This window comes from Balaenoptera physalus (genome assembly GCF_965194825.1).
Source record: "Balaenoptera physalus genome assembly, chromosome: 10".
Taxonomy (NCBI): domain Eukaryota; kingdom Metazoa; phylum Chordata; class Mammalia; order Artiodactyla; family Balaenopteridae; genus Balaenoptera; species Balaenoptera physalus.
In genome coordinates, this window is record NC_138889.1 from 83,484,924 (window position 1) to 83,497,216 (window position 12,293).

Consider the following 12,293-nt stretch of genomic DNA (forward strand, 5'->3'; position numbering starts at 1 on the left):
CAATATCATGAATGTGACAATAAATTATTTTAAAAGAGCTATTTACTTTATAAACTGAGGCAGATATTATATCTACTTTACAGATGAAGTAACTAAGCCTTGGAGAGATTAGCAAACATGTCCAAGGTTTTCAGGTAGAAAGTGTTGGTGCTGGGTTACAGAAGAGCATCAGCCTTGCCTGCAACAAATGTGTTAAAGCCTTGACCAATTACACCAGGATGCCATCAAAATATCACGTACCACGATGTGAAAAAGGTTAGAAAGAAAGTCACTAAAACATCCTAGCTCCCCAAAAGACTAAATAATAGTATTTATTATATATATAATCAAGATGCTTAATGGTTTAATTGTCCCAGTGAATGCTCAATTAACCAGATTAGTAAAGACATTTCTAGCCCTGATTCCTAACTCATTAGTAGAAGTACATCTCTAATTCATCTTTTGCTAGAAGTATAAAAAAGAAAAAAATGCACCCAGTACTCTTACGACAAAGGCAGAGTAAACACACTTACAGAAGATTTAATGTCCTTTGCACGGTTAGCATACTTAAGAGTGTTATAGGTGTCATCGTAGAACACAGAGGAAGGACTAACAGCAGCTATCATTATAGTTTGACAGTTTCCTCCAAGAGAATCCTTTAACAAGCGAGTGAGCTTACTATTTCTGTAAGGAATATGCTGATTCTTTCTCTGAAAGAACAAAAAAAGAATTCTTATGTCATTTTCCACATTCAAATGTAAACCTGCTACCATTTCACTATAAGAATTTAAGCACTGCTCAACTTTGCCCAGACTTATGATATAATTGGTGACCGAAATGATGATAATGAATCTTATGGAGCTATTCAGTGAATATATAAAACAAATTTCTCATTAAAAGATTATATCTCTATCTGATTAAGTATGAACTTTAGTTAATCATAAAATATCAGTATTGTTTCATTAGTTGTGATAAGTGTATCATATTAATGTGAGATGTTAACAACAGAGGAAACTGAGTGTGGGGTATATTTAATAAAATCTTCCTGTATTATCTTACCAACTTTCCTGTATCTAAAACTATTAAAAAACAAAATGGTTATTAAAAAAAATCTCCATTTTTTAAAAAGAAATTAAAATACAAAAGTAATATATGCCCTAGAGAAATATACTAGAGGCATAGTAAGAATTCTGTATGGCATAGAGCTACTTCTCTCTTTAAATTACCATCTAACATGAATACAAAATAAATTATAATCATAATCTTACAGATATTTATCTGAAAGCACAACCACAGTTCTAAGAGAACTTAATTTTTCTAGGTTTTCTTTTACTTAAAAGATACAGTTCTGATTTTAAAGTAAAAAAATTTCCAAACACTACCATTTCCATATAGAAACAGAGCAGTGTAATGTTAAGCTAAAAACAACCTTATGCTATCCAGTGTAAATCTTTCATATTACAGAAGAGAAAAATGAAGCTAAGCAAAAAGTGACATAACTTGCCTCAGGTCACATGGCTGGTAATCCACAGAGTTACAAACAGGCCCTAGTCTCCCAACTCCCAGTAGTACTATGCTTTCCACCATAGCAGTCTTTCCCAAACAGTGTGGAATGTGCACAGCTGGTGCTACTTGAATTGATTTTGCATGTACAAGACATGCATTAAACACTGACTAATAAATGACTCAACAGGAGTCAATTACTAAAAATTTAGTCAGTATATGGAAAAAATACTATGAATGGCTGAAGTTTAGGAAATTAGTCTCTATACCATGCTATCTGCTTATATGTTTTGAGATTTCAACTTAGAATACAAAATATATTTTGCTTCTGTAATATTCATGTGATTTCAGAAACTTGCCCTTTTAAAAAAGACTTCCCAAATCATTTTAATGTACTTCATACTTTATCAAATTGCAACATTTTGAACAGTTTAACAGTAATTCTCCTAAAGCTTCTGAGCCTGGCTTGAACTTAAATTATCATATTTTAACTTTGAAAAAAGGAAGTCATTTTTACAAATACAGAAGTTATCAAATATGCTGTGTTCCTGTAAGCACTTCTGGCATACAGTAGATGTAAACTATTTTTTAATGCCCCAGAAGCATCTAGCAAACATTATCCTATTAGGTAATTTAATTACATTTTAACTCCTCTTCCTCTTTAAGAAAAATCAACTCTCTTTAATATTTAAACCAATTTTATAGTATATATATAAAATACTAACCAGACCAGAGTTTAGTTTTTCTAAAATGTGCTTTTTGTTTTCATGCCAATTCAATTATCATGCTTATTGTATAGTGATCATTAAATGGTCATTTAAAAAAATCAAATTCAAAATAAATGATGAGAAGGTATAATAAAATATTAACTATCAATCTGATATTCAATACTTTTCATTCAACAATTCTGATTATAAAGCTAGAAGTTAAAAAACAAAACAAACAGGGACTTTCCTGGTGGCACAGTGGTTAAGAATCTGCCTGCCAACGCAGGGGACATGGGTTCTATCCCTGGTCTGGGAAGATCCCACATGCCGCAAAGCAACTAAGCTCGTGTGCCACAACTACTGAGCCTGAGCTCTAGAGGCGACGAGCCACAACTACTGAGCCCACGAGCCACAACTACTGAGCCTGTGTGCCACAACTACTGAAGCCCATACGCCTAGAACACGTGCTCCGCAACAAGAGAAGCCACTGCAGTGAGAAGCCCGCGCACCGCAACGAAGAGTAGCCCCTGCTCGCTGCAACTAGAGAAAGCCCATGCACAGCAAAGACCCAATGCAGCCAAAAATAAATAAATAAAAAATAAATTTATAAAAAACAAACAAACAAAAAAAACCGCATAGCTTTATCTGATATACTAGGTTCTCTGAGGTCTTTGCTCTTTATGTAAACCTTATTGTTACATTCTTGAAATTTGATTTATAATAGATCTTTAAGACAATTATATTAAATAATATCTTTCTGGGACATATACACATTTCAGTATTTCAAAATACTTAAATAAACAGATAGTACCTACCTTTGTATCTGCTAAGGCATTGATAACATTCCCAAGAGCTAAAAGTGATCGATTAATATTTGTGCCTTCTATAAACCGGGTCCCTTTAGCACTGGTAGAGCTGGCTCTTTCAGACCCTGCCAGGTCAATGAGTGACATCTTGGCAATTCGGACATTTTGATTGATACTTGCTGTTTTATCTTGTTGTCTCAAATAAATCTTTTTGAAATTACAGGAGAATAGGGAAAATGAGGGTTAGATTTAACAAAATTAAAAAAGAAATACACTTTATTTTTAAAAGAGCATGAAATCAATTATTTTTATTTTTAAGACATACTGAACAAGGTATAACTTGACTGGCTGATATCCAACAGTACCAGAAGTAATTACCAAAGTTGAGAAAAATTTGAAAACGAAAAGACTTCCTATATGTGCACTGGAGGGCAAATAACTCCTGGCTTGATAGAAGGTCAAAACAACTGCCACTTGTATTCTGGTAACCTTAAAAGCAGGGTCTAAGACATTTTGGGGAAATCTCAGTGTCCCCGATAAAGATTTCTCTCAAGATTACTGATAAATGAAGAGTCAGTGGTAAGAAGAGAAAAGATTAAAAAAATTTTGTGGACTAGAGACTTTCCGAATGACTTGGTTTCCCTTGATTTGAATTCTTTCAACTACAACAATTTCTTTCTATTAGATGAGTTCCACAAAGCATAATCCAGAATAAAGTTGTATAATCATTTGAATTTTAACAGAACTAGAAACTACAAATAATAACTACTACCCTATGCTTTAGGTTTTTCTAGAATGGTATTCCTAAAAAGCACTGTATCAACTGAATCACACACTTCCTTAAGGAATGCAACTACTTACATGGTCACTATGGTGAAATCTTTTAAAAAGTGAATCAGTATCTCCCCAATTTATTGGTTCTGTAAATCTAGATCTATAAAGAGAAAGTCTGCTCTGAATATAAGACTATCTTTTGTAAAGATTAAATATTTTCACCAATTAAAGAAAAGGAAAGAAAACCTCTAATACTACCACTTTACTATCATATTTTCACACAGGTAAAAATTTACATCTAACTTACATCATCTCAATTCTAAATATTCTTGATAGAATCTTCTCAAAGCTGCAAAGTAAAGGAAGTGCTGAGAAGTAGAGAAGTCCACAGATGAAGAGATATTTTCTTATGTGTGAAAATTACCGTTCATAAATTTGCTTCATTTATTTTAAATTCAATTTTAAGAGCTGTAGTCTAGTGACCTGTTACCTGGAAAACAGCATGAGAACGAGAAGATGTAGCATTCATATCAGTGGGATGCTGTGTCCTGTTTTTGTTTCCATTATCCAATAACTGTAAAATTTCCTCTGAGGATTTGGGCTAAAGAAGTTGAAGTAGAAGAAAAATACACAAATTAACCATTGACCTTTAAAATTTTTAATAAACCATCAACAAGCAAGAAAACTTTTAAAGGTAAAATAAAAAGTAAGAAAATATTTTCCATAAATTAAAACCCCATTAAATATTGACTATGTATCATTTGCTTAGTACTTTGGTGCTATATGAAAAATAAAAGATAAAATCTAATTTCTCTGAGGAGATAAAATATAAATATATTAAGCAGAATAATACACTATATCAAATGTTCAAGTAGATTTTTAAAAGAAAAGCCCATTTGATTATTTAAAGGAAAACAAAACAAGACTATAGATATACCCTGATTATTTTAAAATAAGTAAATGGCTAAATAACCATACTTGCTATTTGAACAAGCCAAAAAGAAGTTTATAAACATACCTGATGTAAAGTTAGTCCCTGAACAACCACCCCTTTTTGGGCATCTTCCCGGACAGCAAGTGGCCCTGAATTTACTAAGAGGTCACGAATCTGTTCATTATATACCTTAAAATAAAAAGAACTCCTTTAGCATTGATGACGAAACAATAGTGATAGCATCACACAAATATGCACACATTGCTGATTTAAGGTTATATTAGAGAAGCAGCGGCTCATTTCCATTCATCTCACCCCTTCTATCACACATTGCTATTACTTTCCTAACATCTGAGAAAATGGAAGAGTTTGATTACCAGCACTTGAACTTAAAATTTAAAGGTGGAGTCATTATACCCTCCTCCCATAATTCCCAATTTGATGACCACAGTGAAACAGAAATAGGATAGCTGGAATTGTCTTTTCCTATTTCCTGATAATATACGGACACACAGTCTTAGGAAACTCTAGTGAATCTGAAATGTAAGTTATATGGAAGTACCATGGTTCTTACTGGAGAAGATATTTATTGTTTCATGATGTCCAAGTAATCCAAACTTTTTAAATTTTAGAGTTTAAAAGTTAAAGAAAACCCATACTCAAAGATAAGTGATATTTATTTCATTTATCCTTCAATTACATTAAGTTTAACACGTAATGATAATTCCATAATGGGACCCTCCCCCAATTTGAATGATGAGGAAACTGAGGCCCTAAGAGTTTAAGTGATTTGTCCAAGTTCACAGTCACAAAGGTACTAGGATAGCATGAGAACAAGAAGACGCAGCACTCATATCAGAGCAGGGATCAGAGCCTGATATCCTCACTCTACTGCATGGCACTGAATACACATCTGTGTTTTAAGTCTCTGGAAATTTTTTTTTTTAGTAATTTCTGTAAATAACGTACAGTAATAATACAATTGACTTGATTTTATGAATTTATTAAAGATATGTTTTCTACGTGCCGACAAAATGAAAATTACACATATATGATAAGATTAAAAAAACAGATATAAAATTGTCTTTAAGAATTATTTTGTGTAAGTTATATCCATGTTCTAATAAATAGCTCAGAGCGATAATTCATTGCTGGTGTAATTTTCTACAATGAATGATAACCATTTTTAAATGTAATAAATTCTTAGAAGTAGTAAAATGATAATATGAAGAGATAATATTTTGGTAATTATTTTTGGGTAATTATTCTTCTGATAAGCAACAGTCACTTTTTAAATGATTCCCCTTATCCACTTCAATCATACAAAATATATAATTAGACAATTACTCTCAAGCTGGTCTATGCATCAAAATCACCCGGGAGCTTTTAAAATACATAGATGCCTCAGCCACAATCCAGACCCATTAAATTAAAATGTCCAGGGGGTGAGGCCTAAGCATGTCTATTTTTAAAAAGCCCCATAGCCAATTTTGGTGTACAGCCTGAGTGGAAAACCGTTAGATTAGATATTGCCTTACCATTAATAAAATGAAAGCAGATTAAAAAAAAGGAAAAACAATTAAAAACATTATAAAAATAATCAAACTTCAAAATTCTCCCAGTTATAAAAGGATCTAAGGAAGAAGTAATGAATCCTGCCATGCTCTCTTCCTGATTAAGTTCAGAACAATTCTTTTCAATACATAACCATAGAAAATGAGTTTTACTTCTCTTTTACCACCAAGTTCTATAGACTGACAAGAAAATTTTTAGCAACATAATCTTGATCAATTTTTGAAATGTGAAGACACTCTCTCAGTAGAAACCAAACAATAACATGTCAACAAGAGCAGTAAAAACTAGAAATTCACTCTCTGACATCACAAATAAATAGGCAGTAAAATCAGGGATTTATGTTTCTGCACTGGTTTCTAAAACACTACCTGAACACAAAGTTAGAGTGCCAGTAACTTAGTTATGATTTGTTGAATGTCAGCTATTAAGAGGTTAGGAGGTCTCAAAGAATGACGGGGTATGTCAAAAAAACACAAGAGACAGCATTAAGGAGCCTCACCTAGCCAAATCTGGCACAATTTGAGCATACAAAAATTGCTTAGAGAAAGGGATTATAATCTACTGAATAATGTTAAGAATCCAAAAGTCTACACTGATACAGTAGAGGAAAGGGAAAGCTCTTTCTTATAGTAGAAAGCCAATGAATAAATGTAGAAGGAATGATGGAATTTAAAAATCAGTATCATCTGTCATCATGATAGTAATTGATTCAGGCATGAATCATCAGTGGATGCTAAAACTAACAAATTAAAGTTTGAGGGGTCAGAGGATATTTACATTGTTTCCCTACAAGTTACTTATTAATTATAAAGTGTAAAGTAGTACCTTTACAGTGGAAAAACTTTGCAGACACCGGCATAATGAAACTGATCAGTTAACATAGCCAGTAATGGGACTAACTAATTATATAAGACTCTTGACATGTTATATAAGAAGAACTCATCATCACTTCTGTGGTGTTCCTGCCACGGCATAACCTGAATGTAATCGTGACAAATCCAAACTAAAAGTTTTACAACAGCAACATAAAATACAGAGAAAAAAAAAAAATCCAGATTAAGGGGACTAAACAGATGAATTGCAAATGAATGCAATCTGCGATCTTAGATTTTCTTTTCAATAAAGGGCATTATTAGAACAATTAGCAAAATCTCATTAAGGTCTATAGATTACATAAAGGTGTATCATTGTTAATTTCCTGATATTGATTACTATTTAGTGGTTATTTAAGAAATTTCCTGTTTTTACAAGTCTGTAACTTAAACAGTTAAAAAAAAATACATACACACAGAGAGAAAGCAAAGGTAGTAAAATGTTAACATATTGGGAATCTGGATGAAGGGTATCTGGAAGTTCTTTGTACTAATCTTGCTACTTCTGTATAAGTCAGAAGTTATGGCAAAATAAAATGCTTAACAGAAAAAGAGTAAGATCCATAACAAATACCTAAGACTAGGAATTGTAATGATTTTATATATTCATAAGAAAATTTCTGCATGATAGAATAATTTGAATGGACCATGGAACTTCTTAGAAAAAGATTTCTCAATACTATTGATTAATCTGAAGAATGATATTGCCAACTTACCTCCAGATAGGAAACTGCGGTACTACATACTTTCTCTTCTTTAATCTCATCCATGGATTTGTAAAGGTCTAACATTGTTTGATACATCACTCCAGGTTCAGCAGCTGATCCTAGCATTGTGTGGGTCTTCCCAGCTCCAGTGGCACCATATGCAAGTACTGAGTTTTTATGAAAAGGGATCAAAGCTCTTTGTTATGACATATAACATTACTGTATCTACTGTCTAGTGAATACTTCCATCTGGATATCCTGAACAGTAACTTTAAATCCAACAGATCCAAATTAATTTATAGTCTTATTTTTAAATCCTGGCAATTTCAGCACAAGTCTACTCTTACTCCTATATTCTCTATTGATGAATGGTACCTTCACCCACCCAACCGCCCCCCCACATGCTCCCTTTCTTCAACAACAATCACAAATTTTAATCAATTATCAGTCTCCCTACCCATTAGTCTCAATCTTCTTTAACAAATCCCTTAGAATTTGTACAGTTGTTTTTAAGAAAACGAAATATGAATATGTTAAATCTTCTTAATTGTTGCACAGTCCCATATGAGAAAGTTCAAATTCTTCACCTAGAAATATTACTAGTGACTCTAAGGGAAGATTCCTGGATATCTCTCCAGACTATTTCTTCCTTGCTGTGCTTTGGCATACTAGATTATCTGAAGTTCTCCGCATGTGCTGCTCCTTTTTGAGTCCATTGCCTTTGTCCTGGAGAGTTCCTCTACTTAATCCAGCTGGAAAACTTCTACCTGCACTAAATATTCAGCACAGAAGTCACTTTCCTGTGCCTTCCCTAACTGTCTTAGGCCGAAGTGGCTACTCTCTCATTTGAGCCCTCAGTGTATGCTTACATCCTTTTACTCTAGCATGTATCATACTGTATTTCTAACTGTGAGCTCCACCAAAGTGGAGGCTATGTATCCTTCCCACCTTGCAAGTGACTTGGCACAAAGCAGGTACTCAATACAAGTTTGCTGAATTCCAGATAAAAGCCATTTATAAAATTCCTTTTAAAATCTTTGTTTTAGACAAATTACTTTGTTTTCAAGACTCTATCCAGTACAGTAGAACAGTGATGCATTTCTTCAAATGCAAAAAACAAAGAAAAAAACCACTCTGAATAACATATTGCAAATACCCAACATAATATTCAGTTAAAGCAATAAGTCTTTGAGAATTTTTTTTATAGGTTAAATCTCTCTGCTAAGTTCGTTAACAAACTACAAAAATACTTTTCAGTAGAATGGATTAAACTGATGCATGTTTCATTTTGCTCTATTTTCTATAAGCTAGTAGTACATCAAGAAGTCTTAAGATAGCTGGATAATATAAAGTAAAACCAAGAAGAAACCAAAGATTCAGTATTACGTTGGTAGAGATTTTTTCATTTGGAGTCAAGAGAAATTTTTTAAATCTCTAGAGACAATATGAAGTTTCATGAATGAGGAAAAGAATATCAGCTTAAAAATGAGACTCAAAGCAGGTCTAATCAATAAACCACATTCCATTCTTGCCTGACCTAGAGGGTAAGTCTTCTGTAATAAAAGTGAATGAGTCAGTGAAAGACAGTGAAACATGTAACAGTTTTGGGGTGTGTTAAAGAAAATGCCATAAATTATGGTAACTACGAAAATAAGATATTAATAATGGTGTGCAGTGCCTGGTAAGCATTCAATTAACTGGCATTTTGGAGATCTCTCTTTCTAGGAAATCAACATAGCCATTTTGAAAGGCAAATTATTATAGGTCTATCGAGAGCACTAAAGATGCTTTTTTGGGCTGAAGATATGCGAAAACAGCATGATACTCATGATACTCAACATGGGCTTTAAAAATTTTTACTTCAAGGTACTACAAAGAAAAAATGGTGCTATGAAGAAATTGCCAAATGTTCAGAAATGTCCCGCTATTCCCCAGGGATAGACAGTTGTATAGGTGAACATTGGGAATATGTATGAATACAAATTGTGAGAAATCTGGCATCAATTACCAGAAGCACATGGTTTTAAAACATAAGAAACTGAAAGGATGACCATCTATAGGAACCAAAGCAAGACCCAGGAAAAGTTTCACAAATGATATATGTTATATATGATGACTAAATTTCAAAGAAAATCTACATTTACAGTGAACTACTAAAGAATTTTTAGCAAACAAGCACCTTAAAATTGATTATATTTAGAAGAAAGGGTCAAGTAGATGTCTGTTTTAATATAAAACTGAAATCAGATGGAAACATTAAATCCCAACTGAAACAATTACCTGTGCAATTATATCCATTCAAAAAACTACGAAGAATTGGCTTAGTAGTGTGTTCAAAAACTTCCAATTGAGTTGAAGTTTCATCAAAAACAGCATCGAATACAAATTTAAGGTCCTTATTTTGTCTCTTTGTAATATCTCGATTTATAGTTTTCTTTCCATGGAAAAAACTGATTTCTTCTTGCTTGGGATCAAAAACTAGAATATGCTTATCCACAACATGGACCACTTTATGGAATCCAGATGCCTTTTCTTTTGTGTTCTCAGGACGCACACGAACAACTACTTTCATGTGATGACACAGGTCTTCCTCAGCGACAGACATTGTTGATTATCTTGATTCCTTTGTTTATGTGAATGGTTGAATATTTCTCTGAAATTAAAAAGTATTAATATTAATTCTACTTGTATGCAAAATGACTAGCATATAGTACTTATTAAATAAAGAAAGGTGTTAATTTTGTTCCACTCATCTGGTAAATGTTACTGGAAATCCTTGGTTCAAAACCATCCAGTGGTTACCTTATTCAGAATTGAAGTTCTGTTAATGGCCTACATTTTTCACCTCATGTCCTATTGCTTTCCTCTTTGCTCACTCTATTCCAGCTAACACACCAAGCGCCCCAATCATGATCTTTCTGCTAGCCATTCTATCATAAAGTGCTTTCCTCAATAACTACATGACTAACTCCTTCACTTCTTTCAAGTCCTGGCTCAAATGTTGCCCCTTCGGCCTGTCCTTATTAAAATTGCCAACCCAATTCCTAATCGCCCTTATACTGTTCTACTTTTTCCCAAAGCACTTACCACCTCCTAATAGAATAGGTACTTTTTACTTATTTAGCATGTTTGTTGTCTACTTTCTCTCTTCTAGTTAAACTATAAGCCCTTTCAGGGCATTTTTCTTTTTTTTAAATCTGTTTTGCTTATCAATGCGTTCCAAGCCTAAAACAGTGCCTGGCACATGGTAGATACTATAAATACTTGATGACTAAATAAATTAGTGAATACTAAAAGGCTTTCTTTTTTTTTCTTGGTCTTAACTTTTCGATCCTAGATTATTTTCTGGATAGTTGAGGTTGCTAAATTGTTGATCTTTATTAGTTTATCCTTACTTTTCTTGTTTTTATGTGAGGTAGTCATATAGTCAGACCATACTTTTTGAACCTGTCACTGATGTACCTTAAACTTACATCATTAGAGAGCAGAGACTAGGATCTATATTCAGAGATTAGCATCTCTGAATACACAGTTGGGGGAATATACTACCTCTGTCACCTTCATACCTGGGCTAGCTAACTGACACATCCCTGGAACTATTTTTAACCCTATGGGTCTCTGAGATACAGGCAGAGATAAGCCTGGTTGTGTCAATTTCCACTGCCAAGAGATTTGCCGCCAAGATCACTTTTATTAAAAATAGCTCATAAGCCAAAGCTCTCCCTTCATTACCTTAATATGATTCTGAGATATCCTTTCTTGTCCATTCCTGTGATCCAAACTAAAATAGTATCAGAGCCCTTGTGAAAAATCAAAGCTAGCTTTTTGGGTAGTCTATACCTGTGAGTTTATACGGTTTAGCTACAAAGTTTGAGTTGAAGTGGAAGCCCAGGGTCTGACTAATATTTCAGAGATTTATCAAGTTTTTGTATGTGCGTGTCATTTAATTTTTTGTATTGTGACATAATCTGATTACTTTCACTGCTGACATACTTTAGGAAATAGAAACTAGTGGGCCACTGAAGTAATGTAGACAAGAGATGGTGCTGTCAACTCAGAACAGGGTGGTGGTCAGATTTTGGATGTATGCTAAAGGTAAAGACAAAAGAATTTCCTGATAGATAGATGTGGGGAATGAGAGAAATGATTCAAGAATAACTCCAAAGTTCTTGGCCTGAGTGTTGGAAGAATAGAGTAGCCATCAGCTGAGATGGAAATATCTGAGGGTAGAGCAGGTTTTGGGGGGAAGATCAGGAGTTCATTCTGGATATCTTGAATTTGAGAATTTTAATCAACATCCAGGTGGAAATGTCAAGGCAGCTGAAAGCTGTTATGAAAGTAAACGCTGTCCTCAGAGTCTTAATGTCATCTGAATCTCTTCAAAGTTTTTAAAGCTTAACGTGGCATTAAGATTTAGGGGGAACTTTTAAATCAAG

The 12,293-nt window shown here is 33.5% G+C and overlaps 1 protein-coding gene across 1 annotated transcript in view; it reads right to left on the bottom strand.

The window, feature by feature from the left end:
• KIF18A (kinesin family member 18A) overlaps positions 1 to 12,293 on the bottom strand; it is a 90,121-nt gene that overhangs the window by 70,921 nt on the left and 6,907 nt on the right. The window contains exons 2-7 of the mRNA XM_082476602.1: positions 10,138 to 10,510; positions 7,867 to 8,024; positions 4,788 to 4,892; positions 4,260 to 4,370; positions 3,005 to 3,202; positions 513 to 689 (exon numbers count right to left, since the gene is read on the bottom strand). Coding sequence (XP_082332728.1) covers positions 513 to 689; positions 3,005 to 3,202; positions 4,260 to 4,370; positions 4,788 to 4,892; positions 7,867 to 8,024; positions 10,138 to 10,462 — 1,074 coding nt within the window. The 5' untranslated portion in view covers positions 10,463 to 10,510. The remainder of the gene's footprint in view (positions 1 to 512; positions 690 to 3,004; positions 3,203 to 4,259; positions 4,371 to 4,787; positions 4,893 to 7,866; positions 8,025 to 10,137; positions 10,511 to 12,293) is intronic.